The following is a 13,724-nucleotide window of genomic DNA, read 5'->3' on the forward strand; positions in this document are numbered from 1 at the left end:
CTTTCATAGACTATTAAAGGGGACCAAAATCTGGACATCTTCTTTAGGTGAACAGTCACTAAAAATATTCTAGTGGGGAATGAAAACTAGAATGTAATTTTTTTTTTCAGTTACATCCTAATTGGACCTCAGAGCTGCAGAGAGGATAGTGTGCCTGCCTGTACTTTGCAAAGTGGTAGAAAGTGTGGGATTTGACCAGTGTACTTCGTAGGATTGGAAAATTTTATAACTGTTAGGCTAATGAAAACACTTGCATTTTAATATGTGTCTCCTTGCAATTCCATTCTTGTTTCTGAAGTATAAGATTCAGGTCAAGGTCAATGCATAGCTATGTAATAAGAATCTTGAGAAGGAAAAATATCTGTTGTGATACTGTAGGTTGTCATACAATAATTCAGAAATTCTTTGAATGACAAAAGCACTAGCCCCAGACTGTATTGAAGAAGTAAATATCTATTTTTCCTTTCTTAAAATTGTAGGAAAAATTATGTTTAAGAACTTGAATTAGAAAGCATTCTAATTTCTCTCTTAGAGGATTATTGATTTCTAAAGGAGATGTTTAATTAGTGAAATTATAGCATCTGGAAAAAAATTGGTTATTTTCCAGTTTTATTCTGTAGTTGAAGCTATCACGATGAATTCGTGGCCTTTCTTGTATTCATCTTCTCTTGTTTGGTGTTGCTAGCTGAGCACCTCTCAGGGTGAGGAGTGTGTACTTAGATGGCATATAGTGGAGGGATCTTGACTAGTAGACAGTAACTTTATATCAGCGGCTATAATGCTTATCAGTGAAATTCTAACTTATTTGATTATTACTTAATTCTCTGATTATATTTTTGCATCTGGTGATCACCTTTTTTCTGGCAAAGTATGGATGGAAAGACATTGCTATTTCATTTTCTTATTTCAGCATACCTGGGAAGGCATTTTGAAGTAGAATGTCTTTTTATTTTTTATTTATTTATTTATTTTTAATTTTTTTTTTCAACGTTTATTTATTTTTGGGACAGAGAGAGACAGAGCATGAACGGGGGAGGGGCAGAGAGAGAGGGAGACACAGAATCGGAAACAGGCTCCAGGCTCGGAGCCATCAGCCCAGAGCCCGACGCGGGGCTCGAACTCACGGACCGCGAGATCGTGACCTGGCTAAAGTCGGACGCTTAACCGACTGCGCCACCCAGGCGCCCCTAGAATGTCTTTTTAAAGAACAGTGTAATCTGTGTACCTGTAAAACACATGTGCTGGAATTCTGACCAGGCTCCTAGTGAAACAGGGACGGCCTCCTTTCAGTTAAATTCATCCTTGTGGACTGCATGCCACTCCTGTTCAGTCAGGTTTTCAAATTTTTTTCTCTTGGAGACAATTCATAGAAACTCAGTTCTTTAACTGAGTTATTTATAAGACGACATTCTCATTGGAAGGCAGCTTTGTATTCCTCTATCATCCCCTCTCTGCCAAACCACAATACCACCTTGTTGATTTCTTCACACACACAGAGAGATGTGTGTGTGTGTGTGTGTGTGTGTGTGTGTGTGTGTGTGTGTGTGATATGACATACAGTATATGATGTGTGTGTGTGTGTGTGTGTGTGTGTGTGTGTGTGTATTACTGCCCAACCATCTACAATAAATGTGGATCGTCCTTTCTTAGTCCCTTCCCAGGAATAGAAGTTCTTTGAAACCAAGTATAATCAGGACATAAAATGCAATGTTAAAAGGCTGACTGATGCATTTTAAGTCAAGCAGAAATGTGGATTATCTGCTGTTTGAATTTGTCCATACGGGAGTTTCCTCCTTTATCACAGCATCCTCCCTGTTGGCATGGGGAGCCGAGATTGGATTCAAAATACAAATTATTTATATCATTCAAGTAAAAAAGAATGAAGATTCCCACCCCTCAATTTGATTATTCATACATTTTCTAAGAGAAAAAAGGGACAGTGTTATTAAAATAAGTCAACATAGATATTCAGTTGTATTTCTTTTAAAACTTTTTAGGACTGTTGCTGAAAGACTCTAAGATATTGTGAAAAATCCTTTATTTTAATAAGCATTACTGGTTTGATTTCATTATTTTCACTTTGTTTTTCAATGTAAGAATATATGTAAGATATTATAACAACGACCTGTGAATCTACAACTGCACTCAAGAAGGAGAATATTACTAATACCTTGCATTTACTTCTATGTTCCCTGAAAATATCATCCATTATCCTGAGTATTGTGTTTACTGTTCCCCTCCTATGAAAGAAAAATGTTTTCACCACATATATGTGTATCAAATATCTTGTTAAGTCTTATTAAGTTTTATAAAAATTATGTATACATACATGTATGCATATATATACACATACATATGTACGTGATCCTGGAAATTGCATTTTCATGCAACATTATGTTTCTAATGTTGCTAAGTGTACTGTAATTTATTCTTCTTTCTTGTGTAATATGCCATTTAGTGGTGGATTGATGGGATATTTCTAGTTTCTTGCAACTAACAAGTGTTATGTATGGTAGGTAACCTGTTTAGCGGAGCATATGTATAAGGTTTTCTTTAGGGTATGTACCTAATAGTGGAATTGTTGAATCACAGAGTGTGTAAGTGTTACATTTCAAAAAAAGATACTGTTATTTTATTAACTATTTGTATCTGTTTACACTCTCACTAGCGGTAGCACTGTACAAAAGATTCTGTTTTCTCCAACACTCACCAATGCCAGATTTTTTACTTTTTGCCAGTCTGGTAACTATAAAATGATATTCTATTGCAGCCTTAATTTGCATTTCTAATTTTATTAATAATGAGATGAAACATCTTTTTGTATATCTGTAAGCCACTATTTTTTCTGTGAAATCAATGCTCATGTCTTTTACTCATTTTTTTTTTCCTATTTTGTTGCTTGTCTTTTTCTTGTTGGTTTGTTAGGAATTCTATATATATCCTGGATTCTACTTTTTTTGTGTTATGTGTTTGCAAATATCTTTTCATAACTTGTGGCTTATTTTTTCATTTTCTTTAAGATATCGTTGATGTACACAAATTCTTGATTTTAATATAGTAAAAGTTTATTAATCTTCTGTTTTACAGTTGGTGCTTTGTGTCCTGTTTAAAATACCATTCTTTACTCTGAGTTTGGAAATAGATGGTATTTTTTATACATCCTTAAATGTTCATCTGACATTTACATTTGCATTCCGTTTGGCATTTATTTTTGTGTGTCATGTGAGGTAGGGATCCAGTTTCATTTGTTTTTCTATGTGAATAACAGTTTCCACTTTATCACTTATTGAATAGTTTCTCTATTCCCCAAATGATCTTCAATGGCACCTCTGTCATTTGTTAAGTTTTCATATTTCTGTGGGTCTGTTTTTGGGTTCTCTGTTCTAGTGATTAATTTGTCTATCCTGTACCAACAACATGCTGGTTCAGTTGCTAAGCCCTTATAATTAGCTTTGATATGAATTTTTTTTAACCTTTATTCATTTTTGAGAGATTAGAGCGCAAGCAGGGGAGGAGCAGAGAGAGAGGGAGACACAGAATCCGAAGCAGGCTCCAGGCTCTGAGCTGTCAGCACAGAGCCCAGCCCAATGTGGGGCTTCAACCCATGAACCTTGAGATCATGACCTGAGCCAAAGAAGTCGGACACTGAACCAACTGAGCCACCCGGGTGCCCCTCTTTTTTTTTTTTTTTTTAACTTTCTTTTTATCTTTTGGCCACCTTCAACCATTTCCCCCATCTCCCAGCCCCCATCTCTGGCAGTCATCAATCTGTTCTCTATACCTGTGAGCTTGGTTTATTTTATTTCTTTTAGATTGCATATATAAAATGTCATATGGCATTTGTCTTTCTCTGTCTGACTTACCTTGTATAGAATAATGCCCTCAAGGTCCCTTCATATTGTCATAAATGACAAGATTTCTTTTTATGACTAAATAATACTACATTTGTTCTTCACCTGTGGATGGGCATTTAGGTTGTTTCTGTATCTTGCCAAGGGTATGTAATGCTGCAGTGAACATGGAAGTGCATATATCTTTTTGAATTAGTGTTTTCATTTTCTTGGGATAAATACCCCGAAGTGTAATCGGTGGATCATATGGTAGCTCTATTTTTAGGTTTTTGGGAAGCCTCCATATTGTTTTTATGGTGGCTGCACCAGTTTACGTTCCCACAGCAATGCACAAGAGTTCCCTTTTTATCTACATTCTCACCAGCACTTGTTATTTCTTCCCTTTTTAATAATAGCAATTCTAATACATGTGAGGTAATAGAATCATTTTGTCAAGTTTCATGAAAAATCCTGTGTGGATTTTGCTTAGAAATGTATTGAATCTACCCTTGAATTGAAGGGAAATTGACATCTTATTATTATCAGATCTTACTACGTCTATGAACATGGTATGCCTCTCCATTTATTTAGATTTTATCTTTCGAAAAGTTGAATTATTTTTCACCCAGGTCTTCAACATCTTTTTTGAAACCACTTATAAGTTGCGTTTTTAAAAGTATATTTTTAACTGTGTGTTTCTGGTATAGAAATACAGTCAATTCTTGTGTAATGATCTTATTATATCCAGCTGTTGTTACATATTTTCAGCCAGTGGTTTGTAAATTTTTTTTTTTGACTACTGTGCAGCTAATCATATCAAATGCAGGCAGTAGCATTTTCATTTCTGCTCTTCCAATCTCAGGCTTTTATTTCCTTGCACTTCTCACTTCATTGGCTAGTACCTTCAATTCAGTATTGAATTAACCTGTGAAGGTAGGCGTCCTTGACTTTTTCCCCTTGGTTTCCTATTTATTTTTTATTTGTGAACAAGACTGAATTAATGCCTTCCTGTTTAATGCTACATTTGCTGATCACGTTTTCATCAGAGAAAACGTAAGACCTTACCTTGTTTTGTTAACTTTGCTCCAATTTTTAGGACTATGTTTTCTCCGTGTCACCAATAACCAAAGCCTCAAACTCTCCTGGAAAATTACTTTATGTCAAGTGATAATACTATAAATTATTGAGTGAGTGGTGCTTTTAAAAATGTAGTCACCTAAAATTTCAAATTAAGAGGATCATTTGTATGTACTAAGCATTTTGGATACTTCAGTGGAGACAAGTACCATAGTTTGTATTGACTTGAGATTCCTTGATAAGGTGGTGTGTACATCAGCCTCTTAAATTTTGATTTGAACTGTGGAATCAATCCTTCGGTAGCATTTTTCACAATTTAAAATGCCTGGTTTGAATGGCTCCCTTTTTTTCCCTTTGCTCATGCGATTTTTGTTAAGACTTGAACAGATTCCTCCTAATCCTGTGAGCAGCCTGCAGGAAGACAACTATTAAAAGTAGAAAGCTATTAAGCAGTCAGGGGTTTATTATGCTTTAGTGTTTTGTTTAAGTCTGTTCTTAATTGGTTGATTAATGTACGTGAAGTCCTTTCCCCCCTCCATCTCTACAGATGGCAAATGGTAGGTCCCAACTGTCATTGTTCGAAAAAAAGGTTATGGTTCAAAGTCAAAGATTCCGCGATACCACGATAATCAATCATAGGAACTTGTCTCAGAGTGCCCAGCCAGGCAAAAGTTAGGGAGAGTAGTATTTACTTGGAATCCCTTAGGAGCATTTTTTTTTTCTTTTGGTGTGTTCTTGATTTTATTTAGAAAAGATTATTTAATTAATAGAAATGCCTCTGTGAATTTAGTGTCAGGCATTTAGATAAGTATGAAGAAGATTGGTAAATAAGTTTTCTGTTTATTGATTATCAAATATTGCTGGAATTTAGGCATACAGTTTTAAAATGGGTGTAACAGAGAAAGTAACATTCTTACTATATTGAGATTAACAGAACACTTTTAAAGGAACACCTTTTTACCATTTTCATGTGAAGATGATTTATAATGGTTAACTTCCTTTTTTTAGGAGGAAGAATAGAATTATGTTCTGGTATTGATCCATAAAGAGGATTTGCATTTTATTCATACTATAAAAGTACCTTTAATGGATACATTGTGGTAATTGAATCTATACTGTGTATCACTATCAAAGTATCTTTTTAATTATTTTATGTTGCATAATTCAGTAACTAAATTTAAGTCATGGGGAAGGAGATGACTGTATTATATCTTCTAAGTATAATGTATAGCCTTTAATATTCTTAAAGTGGACAGCAGTTAAGGACATTTTTAGTTGAATGCCAGAGAAAGAGAGAGAAAGAGAGAGAGAAAGAGAGAGAGAGAGGAGATTCCATTACATTCCGCACAGTATGAAACTAAGTCAAAGGAGTTTTGTTAATTAAATTCAATTGCCATCCATTAGACCGGTGGAATGAGTTGACTCTGCCAGGACGCTGACACAGCACAAGTATGCAATTTGGCTAAATGGCCATTTCTAAACCATAGCGCACATTTCTCTACTTGCTCACTTTTTTTTTTTTTTAAGTGAGAGGTTTTACTCTTGAAAAGTCAGAGAGTAACCAGTGCTTGCTGAAGGGTAAAGGTATCATTTTTATGCAGTTTATTGAGAAACAATTAGCTTTTTGTCTTGGAGATGTGTAGTTCACGTGGAGAGTTTGGGAGAAAATGATTCTTTAAAAAAGTATGCCATACCTGTAGGCAAGCATATTTTCAAACTGTACACGCACGTGTCATGGAGACCCATGTGTGTTTTAAAATTTAGTTGTCTTTTAATCGAAAGCTTTTTAAAAGTCATAATTATTCCTTGAATTTTTAAAAGCATCCTTGAAGTTGAACTACAATCTGAATATATATTTGGGGGAAGTTATAATAATTGTGGGAATTATAAAAATGAAATTTAGGTGGTGGGTATGTACATCTACATTTTGGCATAAATCGCTGCTTTTAGAGGCTTTATATGTCAGACTGATAAGTTTCTTACCATGGTGAAATGACAGGAATACCACTCAGGCATTGGCTGACACATAATTTTGACAGCCAGCAAGATTGCAGTGTTGCTGAGTGCACAGATTTCCACTTCCTGCCAAGATTAAAATTGGCAAAAACCAAAAAGGATATTAGGGATTGTCACTTTAAGAAGAAATAACATGTTAATGCTCTGCATTTGCTCAAGAAATACAAGGTTGATCTCTTGAGCTGTAGTCTGTTGAAATCTACAAGTTTGCAATCAATAGAAGAGTTTTATTCATGTGCACATCAAAAATTAAATAAAGTAAATCGAGGTTCCCTGACATTTGTGATAATAAGGCTCATTATAGTTCTACTTAATAGGACATTATTATTTCTGTATAAAGAGAATTCCTCACCCAAGCAATAAAATAGGTTGCCCAACAGCTCCCAAAGAACAAAGGCCTACTTTAAGTTTATGAATCGGAAGACAGAAGGCCTTACTTCCTGTATTTTCTTATTTTTTCCTGTGTGAGCAGATGGTTTTTCTTTTTATACGTTGCCAGAACTTTCCTATAACAATAACTGTCGTTTATTGAGAAACTACTATGTTCTGGGTTCTGTACCCGGGCACTCAAACCTCAGACTTTTTTTTTTTCTTCTTATTTAGTTTTTGTTTAAATCTAGACAGAAAAATGAGGAAAAATCTAGACAGAAAAATGTTGTGAAAGAGTCAGGCTCTGAATTATGCTTCTACTTTGCTATTTACAGTAAGTACTTTTGAAACAGCTGTAGACGTTCAAATGAAAGTAGCAATGTGGAGTGGGAAATGTGGGGGCATTCATTTGTGAAGACTTTGCATTTCTCCAGCTTTAGAGCCAACAGAAAAGGAGATTGTTGTGCATTCTATTAAATACTGCCAGTATGATTAATTTAAAGGGTTACATTTTATTGAACCCTGGTGTAGATGTTCTTTGTCAACCCACATTCACAGCTAGTTAGAGTGTGTGTAGCATTTATCAAAACTTTCTGGAGCCCCTCTCACCTCATTAGCATCTGAATCTCTATTCAGCAGTTAATGTCCGTTACTGCTAGAGTGCTCAATTCTTGTTTTCAATAAGCCAGTTGTAAAATGTCAGACTGTCACTTACAATATAAAAAACCAAAAATGATGGTATTTGTAAAAATGTTATCACCTCATAAAAACAAATTGTAAAGACATGAAAGTGATCTTGCTATACTGGGCTTTCAGAAGGGGGTTAGTACAGCTCCTTTAAATACCAGTTGTGTAGATTCCCACACTTTTCTACCAATGGAGAGGTTTACACAAGCATAATTTAAGTTACAATCACACTAATTAACATCTCATTTGCATAAATTGTTGAAGTCAAAACAACAAAGAATTGTCTAAGAAGCCTAATCCTATTTGTCCAAAATAGAAAGATTTAAAAAAAAAAAAAAACCCATGCTCTAAAAATTGGCAGCTTGAGTATGTCTTTAGTATGTTGAGCTATGCCATTTAAAAAAATAAATGCTTTCTATTTGCTTAAGAATATATTTCTCTGTCCTTTTTAGAATCTTCCATATTTAATACACTTTTAAAATGAAAAAGCTACACTTTGCTTTCTAAATCACTAATAAGTAGAGATTAAAATCAAGGTACAGTACCATTTACCTGTGGTAGAGAGTAACGTGACTCATTAGATGCATGGTGAAGCATATGTGTGCGTACGCGCGCGCGCGCGTGTGTGTGTGTGTGTGTGCGTGCGCGCCGTGTGTAGGAATTGGTAAAGTGTTCCTGTCTGAATCCATGTTCAGTTAAAATTTTTTAGTGTAGGCTGGTCTCGTTCAGAGCGTCCAGCTGTTTTCAATGTCTTGTATTTATTTCCTTTTTGTTGTTGTGAGTGAGGACACGTTAAAGGTAGTTTTTACCCATGTCTTCTACATGTGTGATAGCTCACATCTCAGGTCAGAAAACTTTCTTTTTAGTGGCCACCCAAATGCAGTTAGCCGCCTCCAGGGTGACTTAGTACAGTACACCGTCTTCTTCTCTAAGACCCATTTAAAATTAGGGACATGTTTGCATACAGTGGACTAATGAAGTTTTCATACTGGCCCACAAGACTCTGCTCTCCTTTGTAGGTCTGACATTTACTCATTTCATATGCAGTTATTGTTACTAGTGAGTTTGCTTTAACGACATTGTGCATCTATGGAAATAAAATGTCACCAGCAGAGTTTAGGATTTTTTATTGTTAATTTTTGTAGCAATTTGGGGTTGAGGAATTTAAATTATCCTGCTTGGTTAGTATTTCCAATGTCGTATTAGCCCTGAAATTGTGACAAGGTTAGGAATATGATTAGAATGAAAGTTTTACTTGAAGATTGTCAGTCTGGAAAGCATTTTATTTGTTCGTGATATAGAGCGTATCTTAATTTAATTGTGATAGTCTTTAAATCTGTTCTTTAATTTGATCTTACCATGTAAAGTTTACAAATTACTGTCTTAGAAATAGTTAATTTACAAATACGTATTGTCAACTGCACGCGAGCCATTATGCTAGGTTTGGTGAAGGATGTAATCTTACACAGTGTCGCCTTGCTTGTATGAAGCATACATTTTTCTTGGGCATATAAAAATAAGTACGGGTGAGAACACGTTTTGTGGAAATTCAGGAGAGAATTTGTGAAGCATTGGGACAGTCTAGAAAGCTTTTGGATAAAATGAAATTTGAGTTATGGATTGAAGGATTGTTTGGATTTTTAGTGGGTGAGGAGGGGTGCTGCTAGAGACTAGTAGAAGACCTGGAGAGCAGGGGCGAGGCATGAGGGAAGCTGTGGAAGCAGGAATATGCAGTTTTGCCCCAGGTGGGGTCAGCTGAGACATTCGGTTAGGAGACGGGTTCCTGTAGGGCAGGACGTTGAGTGCCAGTTGAAAGATTTAGACAATAGAAAGTCAGGTAGGGTTTTTGAACAGGAGCATAAAGTGTTTCAGGAAGTGTTTTGGCAAGAGTAATCATGAGGCTGAAATGCAGGGAGCCTTGTAAAAGACGACAGAGTAGAGTTAGGGGCAGTGAGTGGTAGATCTTGTAGGTGTGTTGGCACGAGATTAAAAATAACAGTGATTTTCATTTCCTATGCCCTGAGCAATATAATAAGCTAAATACATGAAATGAAAGTGTGCTTTTGAAAAATAGTTAGTGATTTCTGATTCTAAGTGGTGTTTGAAACCTTTTAAAAGATATGTTTCCATAAAATAAATTTTACTTCTTTTAATTTTTAATAGTGATTAATTCTGTGATTTAGAAAGGTGTGTGTACAAAAAAAGAGAACATTATTTCCTTTCACCTTTCAGAGGAAATTGATTTCCAGATTATTTTCCCATGTATTTTTTTTAAAGTTGACTTTTAAAAGAACACATTCGTGTTTCTTTTGAGTATGGCCAGGTTACTTCATTGCCAATATTTGATCTTTATTGGAAGGTGAGGGCATGTCAGAGTTACTCAGGCGAACGTTCTGGACCTTTCTTCTTATCTTTTAAAGGCTTATATTTGATAAGGTTGGACATGGTGTGTACATGGTGACTTTTATCATTCTTCTTGTCACTTTTCTATATTTACTTTATTCATAGTATGTAATATGAGAGTGCCTTCAGGAGACTAGGAAAGATCTGGCCACAGACACCACATTTTGGGTATTTTAACATATTCAGGAGAAAATTGGGTGTTGTATTCAGACAGGAAGGTAGATTGGCATAGATGTGCTTATTTTCAATATTCAAGGAATACATACTAATCCTCTACTGGAAATATGGTAACATGGCATGTTGATGGAGAAACATAAAATCAAGAAGCCGTCCTTCCCTTCCAGATGCTCATCGGTTGGTAGGAGAAGAGGCAAAACATGTGAAGTGGTATGCTTTTTTCTTTTTTTTTAAATTTTTTAAATGTTTATTTTTGAGAGACAGAGAGAGACAGAGTGTGAGTGGGGGAGGGACAGAGAGAGAGAGAAAGACTCAGAATCTGAAGAGGCTCCAGGCTCTGAGCCATCAGCACAGAGCCCGACGTAGGCTCGAACCACAAACTGCGAGATCATGACCTGAGCCGAAGTTGGACGCTTAACTGACTGAGCCACCCAGGTGCCGCTGGTATGTTTTATAGTAGAATTCAAGGGACCCACATGACTCAAGAGAGGACAGTATTGATTCTGAGTTGTGGAGAAAGAGAAATACTTCTGTGAAGGAGATGACATCAAAGCAGGGTCTTGGAGGTTGGCAGGAAAATGAAGGGACCGAGCATGCAGATGGGGGTTTATGGCATGTGTTCTGGAAATGGCACATGGCTCAGATGAAGCACAGAGCATGCAGTGTATATGATGTCTTCACATCTGCCCTTATTTGTTCAGCAAACACCCGTTGCTTACCTTGTGCCAACCATTGAGCTAGGCTACCTGTAAGGAACCCACCAGCTTCTTCATGGACAGAGTTGAAAGGGTTTGTCCAGTTGCCTTTGCCCCTGAGAGAGAGAAGGTCCATATTTGGTACCTTTGGCATAGTATCCCTTGGCATATTTAAAGTTTGGTTCAAGAGCATATTGAAAATTTCACATTCCTGGGGCACCTGGGTGGCTCAGGTGGATAAGCATCTGACTTCGGTCACGTCATGGTCTCACGCTCTGTGAGTTTGAACCCTGTGTCGGGCTCTGTGCTGACAGCTCAGAGCCTGGAGCCTGCTTTGGATTCTGGGTCTCCCTCTCTCTCTGCCCCTCCCCTGCTCACACTCTGTTTCTCTCTCTCTCTCTCAAAAATAAATAAACGTTAAAAAATAAATAAATGTTCACATTCCCTTCACTAAAGCATGAAACTTTCAAACCTATAAAAAGATGGTGAAGATCATTGTTCTCCCTGCTCCTTTCCTTTCTTCACTTGCAGCTGGATTGTTCCTCCTTCCCTCCAAGGGTGACCTGTGGAGTATCTGCTGTATCTTTAGTCCTTCCTTTAGTGTGAGGAATCCCCTTCTTTTTCCCCCAAGAGAGTTTGGGTCTGATGCTGATTTTTTCTCATTCTGGGACTGCCCAGTTATAGAGTTCAGTGGTATAAATGTGAGGCCCAAATTAGAGATCCCAGAATAGAGTCGGAGAAGAATTCTTCAGTTATCGATAGAATTGTCTTATGGATTTGAGCAAAGTCTTGTATATGGTGAAAATGAGACCCTGAGTTAATTAAAATAACTTCACAGTACATATCTGTCCCTCCCAGTGCTGCTATAAATAATTGCAAAGGTGAGGATTCTTAGTAACTGCAAATATGCAGAAAACATGGATATTAGAAAGTTTCGATGACCTTAATGAAGAAACAAAGTTGGCTCTGGATCTTTGCCTAGCAGGAATGAAGTTTTTTGAATATGATAAACACTGTCAGTTGTTAAGGCATCTTCTGATAGGTGAAAAGTGGTTTTTCAATGCAGTGCTGCCTGGCATGCGTCTTCTCTATGGTCTATTATCTTGTGGGAATGACATTCGTTAAGTTGGTATCTGTGCGCATCCCACCCAAATAAAGAATGTTTCATCAGCAAAGTGAATTGCCATATAGTCATCAGACTCTAGAAATAAATTATCAACCATGACTGCAGTGGGTGAGGCTGTTTGTTTATCAGATCACTTGAGAACAGAGTAAAGTGAGTTTCATATTTTCCTGAGTCTTGAATTCTCATTTTAGACATCTGTTCAGAAGCTTTCTAAGCCATGGAGTATTCTAAATGAGCATTTTGTTAAATGGATGGAGGAAGACTTAGTTTTCCATTGTTAGGTGAAACCTAATTAAAAATTAAATAATGACCTTGTGTTGGCTTGTAAATTTCTTATTCCCTGCATGTGTGAGTGTATTTTGTTAGAACATTCCATTTTAAAGCATGCTTTTTTTTTTTTTTTTTTTTTTTTTTATGAGGAGAAATACTTGAAAACTACCATTTCCTTTTGGAATTACAGTCGAGTATCAGAGGATAGTCTATAGTTGAGAGTGGAGGGGTTTAGAAGGCGTTAGAAGCATATAGCTTTATGAACCATATTTTCTGTGGATATAGCAGAATTAGTTTAATTGTTCTGTTTCACTCTCTCCAGCATGAGTGCACTCATCATGGAAATTAACAGAGGCACTGCTATTTGTGTTATATCAGGAATTCTTTATAAACTTAATAAATGAAAGCTTTTTTCTTACAGGCCTGTTTCACTAGTGGAGTTCTGCTGAAATAATGTGGCTACCTTCCATTAATGTTAATGGAGGTTATGGATATAATTCCCTCCATAGTGATGGAAGAACGAGCCCTAGAGAAAAGAATGTTTGTAATGAATCACTGGGTTATGATACAGGATTCACTTGGTCTCCCTAATACTATTTTTTTTTCCTCCTGAAAGTTTAAGGTCTTATATTTAGTAACTAGTCTTTCTCTACCCTAATTCTTTGTGGTCAAGTCTGTAATAATGTTAAGAACATAGAAAAGCAATATGGATTCATGTGTAGGCATGGTTTGGGGTTATGTAATGATTCAGCACTACATAGTTTTGTGTTTTCCTTTTACTTAATATTATTTGGTGGACATAACTTTAATGTTTTAAGAGATCATCATATTCTTCACTAATAATAGTTGCTTTAATAATTCATTGTCCTGACAGACTGCAGTTTATCAGTTAGGTATTAAATCTCTCAAATATATTTATTAAATACCTACTGTGTATAAGGTTCTAAGTTTAATGCGTTTGACACAGTCCCTATCTCAAATTGCCTTTCATCTTGTGATATAAGTAGAACCCAGTCTTTAGGCTTTTTCTCGTGGGCCAAGATTAAGTGCGAAGAATTTGGTGGGAGATGGGTG

At 36.2% G+C, this 13,724-nt stretch overlaps 1 protein-coding gene across 7 annotated transcripts in view; it reads left to right on the top strand.

Annotated features, from left to right (window-relative positions):
• The window catches only part of NFIA (nuclear factor I A), a 579,301-nt gene that overhangs the window by 227,399 nt on the left and 338,178 nt on the right, over positions 1-13,724 (top strand). The window contains exon 3 of one of the 7 annotated variants that reach the window (XM_040470432.1): positions 305-452. The exons of the other annotated variants lie outside the window; for them this stretch is intronic. Within the exon in view, the coding sequence (XP_040326366.1) occupies positions 305-336 (32 nt within the window). The 3' untranslated portion in view covers positions 337-452. Of the gene's footprint in view, positions 1-304; positions 453-13,724 lie in introns of those variants that run through there. 7 annotated transcript variants of the gene reach the window in all.

The sequence above is a fragment of the Herpailurus yagouaroundi genome, unplaced genomic scaffold (genome assembly GCF_014898765.1).
Source record: "Herpailurus yagouaroundi ecotype Mexico unplaced genomic scaffold, PumYag 77, whole genome shotgun sequence".
NCBI classification, from domain to species: domain Eukaryota; kingdom Metazoa; phylum Chordata; class Mammalia; order Carnivora; family Felidae; genus Herpailurus; species Herpailurus yagouaroundi.